The 13,971-nt window shown below is 45.0% G+C and overlaps 1 protein-coding gene across 7 annotated transcripts in view; it reads left to right on the forward strand.

Moving 5' to 3' along the window:
* CARS2 (cysteinyl-tRNA synthetase 2, mitochondrial) overlaps positions 1-13,971 on the forward strand; it is a 50,288-nt gene that overhangs the window by 14,432 nt on the left and 21,885 nt on the right. For 6 of the 7 annotated variants that reach the window (XR_013232137.1, XR_013232139.1, XR_013232135.1 and 3 more), the window contains exons 9-14: positions 1,433-1,497; positions 5,276-5,342; positions 7,022-7,160; positions 10,447-10,570; positions 12,331-12,429; positions 13,007-13,261. Coding sequence is in view for 2 of the 7 variants with exons in the window: in XM_077343763.1 (XP_077199878.1) it covers positions 1,433-1,497; positions 5,276-5,342; positions 7,022-7,160; positions 10,447-10,570; positions 12,331-12,429; positions 13,007-13,261 (749 nt within the window). In the remaining 5 variants the exon portion in view is untranslated. The remainder of the gene's footprint in view (positions 1-1,432; positions 1,498-5,275; positions 5,343-7,021; positions 7,161-10,446; positions 10,571-12,330; positions 12,430-13,006; positions 13,262-13,971) is intronic. The other variant, XM_077343764.1, reaches the window with a different exon arrangement.

Below are 13,971 nucleotides of genomic sequence, written 5' to 3' on the forward strand. Positions count from 1 at the left end.
ATGAATTATTCAAGACCTGTTATTCATTGTCAGAAAATAAATTGTCGGTATTCCATAATGGCATGCAGAATTTCAACAAGCACATTAACAGGACCCTATTCAAGAATGTTTCCTTTTAGCCGTTCTTGAAGTACCTGTGGAAGGTGTTGCACACTGAAAGATACACAGGGTGTTTTAACAGTGCACTGTGCTGAACAAAGTTGAAAAGCAGCTTCCCGCAGAGCACTTCTCTGGCACAGAAAGCTCTCTTGAGTAGGAATTGTTTGAAAGTTGTGTGTAAGTGCTCACGTGGGACGATTGCGTGTCTTCATGGGGTAATGTGTTTTTGTAAGGGAGTAGTCACTTATAACTTTACAGTACCTGTATATTATGGTGGAATACCTGTATGGTAAGTCATCTACAGGTAGGTTTTGGTAGCATTTGTTCCTTCTCACTATTCATTTAGAATGAATGAATGAATGAATGAATGAATGAATGAATGAATGAATGAATGAATGAATGAATGAATACGATTTTGTTTCTTTTTAAGGTACTGAACCTGTCTTGTTTTAAGCACTATTATTTATCATTATTGTACTTGTTGACCCTTGGGCCAGCTGGCTCATGCTGGTTTACAACAGAGTAATAAAACTACAGTAAGTAATCAGAGATACCCTCCTCCCCCATGTATGCACCAAGAATCCCATTCAGCTCACTCAGAGTATCCTGATTCCATGGCATAAGGTGGATGTTAGGATGCGTAATTAATTAGATGTTCAATTTTATATCTGTAATTCTATGCTTTCTGCTGGATGGTCTATGACTGTAAATAAAATTAATTGATTAAATTAGATGTTTAGAAATTTGGAGCAAGGACCTTATAGATCTTCTGTACCCTGGTCTCAACCAAACATCTGGCGGAAGGGCGCTATCTTGTAGGCACTGTAGAACTGTGGTGTCTCTGGCAGGGCCCTCAGCTCTTCCAGGAGCTCATTCCACCATTTAGGGGGCAGGATCATAAAGGCCCTGGCCCAGGTTGAGGCCAAGTGTACCTAATGTAGGATCACCGACCTATTAGAATTTGCAGAGCGAAGAGCTCTGTGAGGGGCATATGAGAATATTTACTACTGAAAAGTTACTACTTGGTGTTTGAAAGAAAATACCTTATAGTAATTTACAAATTTAAAAAAAAATTAAAATCTTTTGAAGAAACACATTGCAGACAGTTGTAATGGGTGAATCCTGTTTTTACCATGTGATTTCTCTGTTCTTTTAAAACTGTTTTCATCTGTTTCTTGACACATTAACAAGCTAGTGAGAGAACTGGCCATGACTAGTAGAAGTGTGTATAAATCTGCTGTTTTGTAGCTTCTTAAATTCTGAAAGGTAATTCTCCTTTGCATTGCGTGTTCTTTCAATAGAAAACAGTGTTAATGTGCTCTTCTCATTCCAGGGCATCTGCATGTTAAAGGGAGTGTGAAAATGTCAAAATCGCTTAAAAACTACATTACAATTAAGGTATTGTAAACGTGTGTGCATGTTGAACTTTATACTTGAGGCTCTATGAGCACAGTCCACCAGGAATATTCCCATGGGAACCTCTGCGGAAGAACCAGGGGCTATTCATTTCTCTACTTTGTTTGCAACCTGCCCTTTTCCCTAGCTGGGGACCCCAAGTGGCTCTTCCTGTTTTCCAGTTTGTCCTCTCAACCACCCTATGAAGTAGGTTAGGCTGTGTCACTGGCCCAAGGTCACTCAGCACACTCCTGTGGGAATTTCAGCTCTGGTCTTCCAGATCTCAGTCTGACATTCTCACCAGTACACCCCCCTGCGGGTTAGGAAGAAGGACCTTCCAATCAGGAGGATGGCATGGCAGGAAGCTTGACCCCTGTCTTTGCTGGACTTGGAGGGGGAAACACTTGATGCAGCCTGTCAAACTCTGCACCGGGTGTAGCCTCAATGGTTGACTGAATAGAGGAGAAACAGAATAAAGAACAATGACCTAGGAGGTGAAAATCATGCTGTTTCTTTATTCATTATGTGTGGTCCCCCTGCCTTTTTCCCCTGGGGTTTCTCTGGTGGCACACATGCTACAAAGACATAGCTCGGAAGTATATGACACAGCAGCTTAGCTTAAACCAAGGATGTCTGCATGGTGCCTGGATGGGAGACCATGCAGCCATGCAGGTGCCTTCTACTGGGTCCATCAAAATCAGTACTGTCTACTCAGACTAGGAGCAGTTTTCCTTTACATCACTTGTTGCCTTATCTTTTTAGCTGGAGCTGTTGGGCATTGGACCTGGCCCCTTTCTGCATGCCTAGCAGATGCTCTGATGCTCTGTCACAGCCCCTCTCTAAACTTGGGTATATTGCAGTGGGGTCCATGATAGAAGACAAGCAGAATTATAGGATCAGCCTAGGATCTGGGACCCCCAGGCTCAAATCCTCACTTGGGCCGTGGAAGCTTGCTTGGGTGACCTTGGGTCAGTTGCACTCTCTCAGCCTAGCCTGCCTCAGAGGGTTGTTGTGAGGATAAAATGGAGGAGAGCTGCTTTTGGGTTCTCCATTGGGAAGAAAGTTGGGGGTATAAATGAATTGCATAGATTAAATAGATAAATGATGGGATAAATGGGATTGTTGCATTTAATTATTCTCTATTTTTGCCTGAGTTGTTCTCTGGGCTTTTACAAATGCATCCAGTTATTATTGTCGTCAGCCCTTATTCAGGGTCTCTTGGTATTCCCATCCCCAAACAAACATTCTGTATCCACAACTACCATGTGAAATAGGCTGAGGTATGAGGGTTTGGCCCAGGGGTAGTCAAACTGTGGCCCTCCAGATGTCCATGGACTACAATTCCCAGGAGTCCTTGCCAGCATTCCTGGGAATTGTAGTCCATGGACATCTGGAGGGCCGCAGTTTGACTACCCATGGTTTGGCCCATGGTTACCTAGGTCTTGGAGCAGATGCCTCTGCCCACCAATTTGGTTTAGTGGTTAGGAGCGCAGACTTCTAATCTGGCAAGCCGGGTCTGATTCTCCGCTCCTCCACAAGCAGCCAGCTGGGTGACCTTGGGCTCACCACAGCACTGATAAAGCTGTTATGTCTGAGCACTAATATCAGGGCTCTCTCAGCCTCACCTACCTCACACGGTGTCTGTTGTGGGGAGAGGAAAGGAAAGGCAAATGTAAGCCACTTTGAGACTCCTTCGGGTAGAAAAAAGTGGCATATGAGAACCAACTCTTCCTCTTCTTAGTTTTAAAAATATTGACACGAGTTTGCCGACAGACATTCTTTGGAAGGCAGAGTCTTTGCATTGGCATAGATTTGCTTTTGCATATTAGATATGATCCTTTGTCTTCAAATAAACACATTCCCAATGCCTTCTTGAGAGTAGGTTTCAGTCCACTGACCCAGGTTTCCTCTGCATAAGCCACGAGAGAACCCCAGGTGGAAATTTGCTTCTGAAACTCTGCACCACTGCCTTCCTCTCTTTTGTCTCCTTGGGCTTAGAATTAAGCAGATTCCAAGTGACTAGTGAGGCATGCTTTTGCCTTTATGTCATCCCACAGGATGCCCCCTGCCCAACTGCGCTTGTTCTTTGCTTCTTTCTTCCCCCCTTCATTCAGTAGTGGAATTCATTTTAAGTAGAATAGCTATTTTACACAGATTGCTTTCCACTTCATAAGCACGGGGTTGAAGATGGGTACAAGAATCTTATTTGTTGCACTGACCAGAGGATATCTGACAGAGAGTGGCGTTAAGTATCTGAAAACTCCTCCACTGAGAGTGCAAAATGAAGCAGACAGATACAGTATGGAAGATACACCTTTGTGTATTATGATAACCTGTCTCTGTTTTATGTTGAATTTGCAATTTTTAGTTTCTGCTGAATTTGTCATGTGGGGGTAGGAGGAAAAGAATGTGCTCATTAGGAGAATTCAATATTAGGATTAGATTATTAGATATGAATCCAATTAGACATTATGATCCTATATCACACAAAAGCTTCCACCTAAACATTAGGTCTTTCTTTTGCTTCCATTCTACATGTTAATTGTAAACCTTTCTGTAGCTTTGAGGGCTTGAAACTTTGCTTCCAGTGAGAGCAAAAATTCTCCACATAACAGTCGTGATTCTGGAAATTCAAGGTACTGGTTGGGGCTGGGAAGTATTCTGAGTTAAGAACTCCTCGCAACCAGAGGGTCTGTCCAAGATCCCTTGTAATCACAAAGCCGTGTGCAGAAATTATCAGTGTAAATTCTGGTTTTCATCCACAGTTCTGTAAGCTGGAAGTGTGTGTGTGAACATATTATATTTGTTTGCTTGCTTGTTTGTTTTCTAGACTGCCCCTCCCTGCAAATGGATCCAGGGCAGTTCACAACACACATGTTAAACAATCCTTTATAAAATCATCACAATTAAAACCAAATTAAAACTTTAAAAGCTCAATTTTTATCCGCTGCTCAATCTGCTTCTTCCCTTGATGTTAACAGCAAGAATTACCCGGAGGTGACTGTAGGGAGACCCCCTAGGTTTTATTGACTGTGTGTGTGCTGGCCTTCACCATACGCCTGGCAGAAGAGCGCCATTTTGCAGGCTCTGCAGAACTTAGATATTTCTGTCAGGGCCCGAGTCTTGGTTGGCAGCTTGTTCCACCAGATTGGGGCCAGGGCTGAGAAGGCCCTGGCTCTGGCTGAGATCAGAGGCACTTCTGTCAGGCTGGGGACCACCAACATATTAGCATCTGATGATCTTAATGTCCTTCTGGGGCCATGCTGGGAGAGATGGTCTCTTAGAAATGCAGGACCCAGACTACACATGGCATTGAAGATTAAGACCAGAACCATAAGCCTGATACAGAATCCAACTGGCTACTGATGCAGGTGTTGGAGTGTAGGTTGTATATGGGCCCTCCACAGTGTCCTAGTAAGGGCCCAGGTGGCTGCATTCTGTACCAGTTCTGGTTTCCAGGACAAGGCTAGATCTGTAAAGAGCGAGTTACAGCAATATAACTTGGAGGTGACCATTGCATGGATAACTCTGGCTAAATTTTCCAGGGGTTGTGTAAGGTGCAAGTAACTTCACCTGGAGCAGATGGAAAAACACCTGGTGTGCTACATTCATGATCTGAGCCTCCATCATAAGGGAGGCATCAAAGGTCACTCCCAAGTTCCTGATGGAGTGTGAATGATTTTTAGGCTTCTGTAGACAGTGTGGAGATTCTGGGATAGAGGCCATTCTGCTGTATCATCACAGTTATACATTGTCTTGACTTTTTCCTTCGGGTCTTTAGGATTTCCTGAAGACGTCTTCACCCGATGAGTTTAGAATGTTTTGCTTGCGAAATGGCTACAGAACAGGTAAGGGAAACCCCTAAGGTGAGCAATTGAGCTGTCCAGTTCATTGTGCATTATGTTCTTCTCAGAAGCACACTTTGTTTTTTCCTGTTCAATGCTCAACTGAAATGTTCCTATCTTTTTCTTTTTTGTTGTGGAGGTGATTTGTTCGGAAGGGGAGATTAGGCTAAATTAAGTAAATAACACATATAGTTGAAGATGGGCAGTAGATAAAAGATGAGTAAGGTTGGTGGGTGGGAAGGAGAGAAGGAAACAGGGAGAGGTGAGGATGTGGGAGTTGCCAGGAGGAGAGAAAGAGGAAATAGGGTGAGTCCGTGCTGTGCATCTGGGCTTAGCTCAGCAGCCAATACTGCATAACTATGAGAAACCCAGTCAGAAACCGCTGTAAGGGGTGGGGCGGGGGAGCTGAAGATGAAGGGCCAGTGAAGATAGGTTGGCTGGTAGGTGGTAAGAAGAGACAGAAGCAGAAGGGTGAGGAGAAACTATAAGGGCTTTCAGGGAAGGGAAAGAAGAAATAGTGGAGGGAGGAAGAAAAGAGGTGCTCCCCACAAGTTTTTGTGGAGGGGAGTTCCTTCTCATGCTATATATATAACACTGCCCATGAAAAACAAAGCATTTACTGCTTCAGTATTAACCGATGAGATGCCTGCATGATAGTGGTGGAGGATAAACATTGTAAGGGGATCCCTAAGTACAGTACATGGAAAAGTGAGTCCTAATTCAAAAGGTTTTGAGTAGTGTCACTTGATCCTGTGAACCTGTCTTGTTTTAAGTAGATTTCCAATGATACAGCAATTAATTTTTACTACCTGGAGTCTCAAAGCATCTTACAGTTGCCTACAGACACCATGGGAGTTAGGTGAATCTGAGAGAGCTCTGAGACAACAGTGACTGGCCCAAGGTCACCTCTCTGCCTTCCTGTGGAGGATTGGGGAATCAAACCTAGTTCTTCAGACCAGAGGCCACCGCTCTTAACCACAACCCCAGAGTGCAACTTCAAGATCTCATAACACTCGAGGTTTACCAAATTGTGTTCATCAAGCCGCGCCCACGAGTCGCGCCCCCGCATCGGGCCGCGCCCCCGCATCGGGCCGCGCCCCCGCATCGGGCCGCGCCCCGCGAGCCACGCCCGCACATCGGGCCGCACCCGCATGGGCGCGGCCCGGCCTGGCCCCGATTCCTTCTCCCCGCCCTCCCGCAGTAAGAAGCTTCCCGAGCCGCAAGCTTGCGGCCTGGGAAGTTTTTTTACTGCGGGGGAGGGGCGGGGAGAGGGAGCCGCGGCCCGGCGCCATGGCCCGCAGGTTGGGGACCACTGTTCCAAGGGACCATTGTCTCTTTTCTACCCTTGATTTACATTGCCATGCACTCCTAAGCAGAGTTGGAGTCTTCTCAGACCGCTTACGTCTACAGGCTCAGAAGGGTATAAGTCTGCTTAAGATGGCATTGCTAGTCATTGTCAAAAAGGAATGCTTGGATCCCCCAGAATCTCCCCATCGTACAACCTTCCCATTCTTTTTCATGGAGAGTGACTGAGCTCCCCCATCTATCATCTTCATTGGCTCATGAGCTGGAGGTGGATAGAGGAACAGGGAGAGCTCAGCCGGTTTTTATCACTGCTGTGTGTTTGTACAAAATTGAAGTAGCTTTTGTCTCATTGCGTATAATGGCATCTTTCCTTTTAGCCACAGAATATAGTGATGATAGTATGAACGAGGCAAAGTGCATCCTTCACACCATTTCTTCTTTTATAAGCAATGCCACCGCCTACATGAAAGGGCAGCTCACCTGCGATGCCGTTGAGGAAGATGTATTGTGGGAAAGGTGAGTGTGAGGTCCTGCTTTGATCATAAGCATGTGTGTAGCATGCAGAGAGAAAAAGTAGACACCTGCTTCATTAGGCCCAGCCAGGTCGCTTTTTGCGTGAGAGTGGGGCTGGGGGGAGGGGGGGACTTGCAATTTTAAAAGTGTTCTCTCCTTAAAAAAAATCCCTGCAGTAAAAAAAAATCCCGTGTGTCAGGGAGAGTCGTTCTAACCTAGCCAACTCCCTGCATGCTGGTTTTCTGCTTACAGGAATTTTTAATATAGAGGAACTCCACCTGCAGTACAAAGTAGCAGAACCCCTTCTGCCACCTCATTTCCTGCACTTTTAGGCTGTTGTGGAATATCCATGATAGTGAATGTCTGAATTCTGATGCAGGCATCTAATATTTATATGTGTTGATGGTGTGAACTTACCCGTTACGTCCAGAGCATAAACTTGTGAAGCTTCTGTAGTGTACGGTATGATTTGGGTAGATGAATGAAGGCTTGGTTTTTGTGCCATTCAAAGTAAATCTCCAGGAAGAAACCTGGGATGAGCCAGAGCTGATCATGGCTCATTCACAAGGCTACTTACTGTCTATGTTTCCCTTGCCAGTTGTATTCACACTATACACGTTTTGATGTTTATCTAAAAATATAGCGTGCAAAGCATATTTTACTATTTGCCAGGGTATCTAAGACAAGCATGCAACTTTGTCTTGTTTCATTCCAGTACTGTCATTTCGCTAACTAATTCTAATTGCATTAATTTCAGTGTATAGGTTAAAAATTTAAATCTGCACACATCAACCAGGGCTAGGGCCTGGCCCCTACCTCGTGGAAGGAGCTCCCGGAAGAGCTGAGAGCCCTGATTAACTAAATAAATTGACATATGAATTAACCAGTTGACCTCGGAACAAGCAGTCTTTCTTATGAGATGGTGCATTTGTATGTTCCTGCAGGCACTTTTTAAGAAGAAGCATTCCCTCCTGTGTAAGAGGAGAGGAGGAATGCCCTTTCTAAGTGGGCTTCTTCCAGTCATGGATTTGTTAAAATTAATTTCAATTAGAAATGATCAGTGCTGCCTTTTAATTGATGAAAAGACATTTTGGTTCGAGTTGTAAGCCATTCTGTCATCGTGATATGGCTGCTAACAGAGGTGTCTTACTGAGTTGTCTTGCCTTTGTACATTGGTGTACCTGTTTTGTTTTTTGGGGGGTAGTTTTCTTTATTTTCTTAATTGCTTGTACAGATCCTAATTTAAATGCTATCCAGTCATTGATTGCTTCTACTGGTTTGTTATATCAGGCTTTCTTGACCAGGGTTTTGTGAAACCCTGGGGTTTCTTGACAGCCCTGGAAGCGTTTCCTGAATGAGTGGGAGTTAATTAATTTGCTATATATTTTTAAAATGTATTAAATATTTAACAGGTGATATGACCATATACACTCATGTTAGAATCCTCCCACCCAATGACCAACGAGAGGCCTGGAGGGGGTGGGAAGGGGAAAGGCCCCAAGTGGGCATGTACACAGCTCTGCTTCCCAGCCATACTCTGCATATCATGCCACTTCTGGGGTTTCTCAAAGCTTGAAGGCTGTTTCTCTCAACAGTAAAAAAGTTGATAAGGGCCACATTATATCATCATGAATCAAAACCAGCTTGGATACATTATTAAAAAGAGCTGTATTGTCCAAAATGGGAGTTTTCAACCCCCGGTCTGCGGTCTGCTACCGGGCCGCGAAGGACTTGGTAACGGGCTGTCACGCCTGCCTATCCCCCCCCCCCCACACACACAGCGAGAAGCTCACCAGGCTGTGACCGCTTCGCTCGTGGCCTGGCTAGCACTTTGCTGCAAGAGGGTGAGGAAGAGGGAGGCGTGGCCGCCGGCACATCAGCGGACAAAAACGTGCATGCGCGGTGCCCGGGCTGCTGGCTCTTCCCCACCCCTGGAGGCGGTCCTCAACCCTACAAAGGTTGGGGACTGATACATCAGCTTTTGGTTGTTAATAATTCTTTTTCCAATAATGTGTAAATCTCTGGCATTCTTCAAGATATTGATTTATCGATCTTTCCCTAAATGTAATATGTTATCTTCAAAAATGCAAGTGTATTCCATATTTAATTAATCAAAATTTGATGCTAGAAATTACATTTGCTCTCTAGTTATTTGCAGTTTTCATGTTAGAGGAAAATAGCAGATTAAATGCCTTTTGTTTTGAATCCTTTTCCTTGTTATCTGTATCTGTAACAGATCTGTATCTGTAACAGATGATACAGTTATCTGTAACCGCTCCTGCGGAGCAGATTAAATAAAGCAGTAAGGGCATCGTGGGTGGAGAAAGAGGTGAGGCGCATCTGTGATAAAGACTCAGGAGCCAATTGGGAGCCGCAAAGCGGGTCCCAATTGGCTCCTCCGAGTGTCACTCTGGGCCAAGCAGCCAATCAGGAGCTGTGCACAGCTCAGCTCCTGATTTGCTGCTTGGCCCGCCCTGGTCTGCACGGTGCGGGGGATGGGAGAAGATGCTTTGCTGCCGGGAAAGAAGCAGGCCTTGCTCCTTTCCTGGGGGCGAAGCCACGACCTGCCCTGGGGGGGGGGGACAAAAGCCACCCCTTCCTCACCGAGCTGGCGGCTCAGGAGCTGTGACGTGCCTCCCGAGCCACCTTACGCCCACACCCCTTCTGAGCCGGCAAAGGACAGACCCTGTCCCTTTGCCGCCAACGGAGGCCGCCAGCTGCCTCGGAGCTGCCGCCCACAGCCCCCGATGAAGCTGCACAGCAGGTAAGCCACTGCGTGGCCAACACCGCTGTTCACCCTCAGGGGGGGCCTGCCCCCCCACCCTGCACACCACACATACACACCCTGGGGTTCCTCCGCTGCTCAACCGCCCATCCAACCAACGAGCCACCCACCCAACGCACGCTTCCACCACCCACCTCCCCCAATTTGCTGCCGCAACACTGTAGACCTCAGTTAAAGCTGTTATTAGTCTAGCAGCTGTAAAGACTTTGCTGCTGTGAGGGAAGTTTTGTGGTGAGCAAGCAGAAAGCAGAGATCACTGAGGCAGGAGTTCTCTAAAAGTCATAGCTGTGATGGTGTGTGTTGAGTGGTTTTATATTCCAGAGGAAAAGTTTAATCCAATTTTAACTCTCTCCCAGTGAAAGCAGTGGTAGATAAAAGTGTTTTAACATTATCTGGATTATGCCATAGATAACAAAGAAATATAACCTTTAATTAAAAAACAAACCCTTGCTTGGCATACAGATGTAATGTTAATGACATTTGTTTGCTTCCTCCTTATCTAAGGCTGTCCGATACTAAAGCAACGGTGAAAGCTTCTTGTGCAGATGACTTTGACACCCCCAGGGCTGTTGGTGCAATTATGGACCTCATTCACCATGGCAACAGACAGCTTAAAGCCGTCACTAAGGTAACCCATTAGGATACAAAGATCAGGAACCAACAGTTGTCTGTAGCTCAGTAGTGACAGATCGGTTTATGAGAAACGTTCATTTCTAGAGAACTAAAAAATCTCCCCTTTGTTGGAGAGATTCACTGTTGTTGTTCTATATCCTTGCCAAAACGGTGCCTCTTCCTCTGCTCTTGACACCATTCCACAGGAGGGTGCTGTTACTCCCCATCCATTGTATTCCTCTGTTTTCTTCTGTGTCTTCCCAATCTTTTCCCCCAAATGCTCTTTTTTCCTCATATTTTTCCTCCAACAATGAAAAATGAGGAAAATCCTTCACCAAATGTCACCCAATTACTGCACTAATAAAAGCTGAATTCTAAAATTATGCCATTTGGTTCTTGGACTGCAATCTTGAGCATGCAGGTTGCAAAGCTGTTTTTTTCATATAATGTATTCTGCTTTGGCTGGCCATGCAGAGGAGGAAAAATACCTTGCAGTCTTCTCCCTCTTGCCAGTTGCATTCTTTGTCCTCCCCTTTGGTTTCAAAGGGCCAAACTATCAATCCCCAACCTATTTTAGAGATAGATGTAATTTCAGGGAACGAATGTTGCCAAGCTCTCTGTGGCCCCCATTGGGCTTAAGAATGCTGGTGGGGTGGGGGCCAGTTTTCTCCACCACAATTTCTGTTCAGGAAAATGACATTGGTGAGTGAGTGAGTGTGACGCTCCTCTTCCCTTGGCCTAAGCTGAATTGGGCGCCATGGAGAAAAGGAGGTTGAGAGGGGACATGATAGCCCTCTTTAAGTATTTGAAAGGTTGTCACTTGGAGGAGGGCAGGATGCTGTTTCTGCTGGCTGCAGAGGAGAGGACACGCAGTAATGGGTTTAAACTTCAAGTACAACGATATAGGCTAGATATCAGGAAAAAGTTTTTCACAGTCAGAGTAGTTCAGCAGTGGAATAGGCTGCCTAAGGAGGTGGTGAACTCCCCCTCACTGGCAGTCTTCAAGCAAAGGTTGGATACACACTTTTCTTGGATGCTTTAGGATGCTTAGGGCTAATCCTGCGTTGAGCAGGGGGTTGGACTAGATGGCCTGTATGGCCCCTTCCAACTCTATGATTCTATGATTCTATAGTACTTGGGAAAGGTAAGTCCCCTGTATGAGTCAGGGAGCTCCAACCAGGTTCATGGTAGGCCTAATGTCTTGTTTTGCCATAATGCTTTATGCTTTTGTGCTTGTCTTTGCTATCATAAATGATAGAACAGTGTGAAGTTGTTTTTCTTTTTAATCACAGAATACTTAATTATATGTATCCACATCCTCACATATGTAATGCCCATGGTCATTTTTGTAGCTATCCATTGTTGAATAACTAAAAGTTATGCATTTGGCAGAAACTGCATGTAGTGGGAGCCAAGACATTCTTAAGCTTTGGTTTTTGATTTGATTTTTTTTTGCTGGCACTTTTCTGGATTCTCCTTCATCTTTGCCTTGAGGCTGCCACTTTCTATACCTCGTTTTATGCATGTACATCACAGTGGTGTAGCTCCACTTACTGTATTTCGTACTGTTAAAAATTTCTTGGTGTTGCTTTGCAGCCCATGAGTGTAATTGGCAATATTTTTCACTGGGTATTACAAGACAGAGAGAGTTCAGAAAAAAATTCAGATAGCCTTCTGCACCGGGAAGATTGTTTCTTTTCCACTTTTGTCCCAGTGCAGTCCATTCATGGAGTGAACAGTTAAAGTAACATTGTCTTTTTTGTGGTTTGAAATCAGGAAACTGGGTCACCTAGAAATGCTGTGGTGTTTGGAGCCATTGTCTCCTATATACAGGAATTTCTGAACACAACCGGAATCAGCCTTGATGATAGACAGGTAGGAGGTGTTTTAACATAAGGATGTGTCATAAAGGAGGACTCTGCTGCCATAAGCCCACCAATCAGATTTCTAACTGGTTTTTGTACTGAATAAAAAGCGTGCTCAAGCGAGTCTCCTTTTATCACAAAGGGAGAGCTGGGTATCGAAACATACAAAGCTGAAGCTGCGTTGTTCCTCGGCCTGCGCTGACCTCCTCTGATTGGTGACAGCTCTCTGATCTTGTTTGCCAGAAACCTGGGATTCATTTTGAATGCAGCTGCTAGGGATTGAACTTTGGACTTTCTCCATGCAACCCATGTGCTGTGCTAGCAAGCTGCAGCCTTTCCTTCTCAATGCTGCCTGGGTTATGTAGGGCTGTTTGTGACACTTCCATTCAGTCCTTTAGTTGAAAACAGCTGTTCAAGGCTTCCCTGCAGCAAACTTATAGGGGTTCCATACTACATATTCTGCCAGATTGCTTTCCTGGGACAAATTTTATTCCCTATGAAGGGGAATTCCATTACCATTAGAGAGAGACTGTCACGCTGTAGTAGATGCATGTTTTATCTTCTGCTTGGTTTCCATTTTTTTATAGGTTGCTGTGGAACGCAATCATTCAGCCATGCTCTCTAGTGTGATGGACGAGCTAGTGAGCTTCCGTATCCAAGTGCGTGATTTTGCTCTTGCTATGCCTCAAACAAGAAGCGTGCCTGCTGAAGGCGCTGTTGTGTCCAAGGAAGCAAAACAGCAACAGGAAAAAAGGCGCCAGCAGTTACAGGAGAGGAAACCTCTGCTGCAAGCATGTGACCGCCTGCGCCAAGACCTAGCTGTTTATGGTATTAACATAAAGGTTCGCACTCTTATCCCAAACCCTGGAACTTGGATGTTTTTAATGTATTGCCTATGTGGGTTGTGGTGAGGGTTTTAAATTTGACCTTTCCTCCATCTAGCTAAGAAAAGGCAGCTTTTTTGGCTTTAGCAACCTAAATGGCTACAGTGGGTTTGAACTTGCATTGGTGACATTTGATTGAAGCATGCCCACTCTCAGTTCTGTTTTTGTAGAAGTGGAACTGTTTGGCCCTGAAGACCCTTTGATGTGCAGAAGTCTCATTTAGGAGGTTGTGATATTCTAGCACTCCTTTAGAAGGTGAAGGCAAAGAAGAGGGTGCTGAATTGAACACCGGTACCCCTGAGAGTCTTTTGCTTCATATGTAATAACATCTGAGAATAAGATTTGCAGGCAGTTTTAATTACCCCTACCAGCTTGACTGTGTGGGCTGGCTTTCTAAAACTTGTTTAACTGTCGCCGCTGCTATTGTTAAACATATCCAGACACCTGAATACGTTTTATTCTATAGAAAAGTGATAGAAGCACCCAAACCAGGATGCTCTGGGTCTTAGAAACGTGGAACGAGCCCTCCTCACACTGGCTTGGGAGCAAATCCTCCTGAATTCACTAGTTGTTTTGGAGTACATGTGTATCAGAATGAGTTGAAGTCTTCCGGCTCTGAAACACTAACCTAAAATTTTAACCTTTTGTTGTTTTTTGTGTGTGCACAG

The sequence above is a fragment of the Paroedura picta genome, chromosome 6, assembly GCF_049243985.1.
Source record: "Paroedura picta isolate Pp20150507F chromosome 6, Ppicta_v3.0, whole genome shotgun sequence".
Lineage (NCBI taxonomy): Eukaryota > Metazoa > Chordata > Lepidosauria > Squamata > Gekkonidae > Paroedura > Paroedura picta.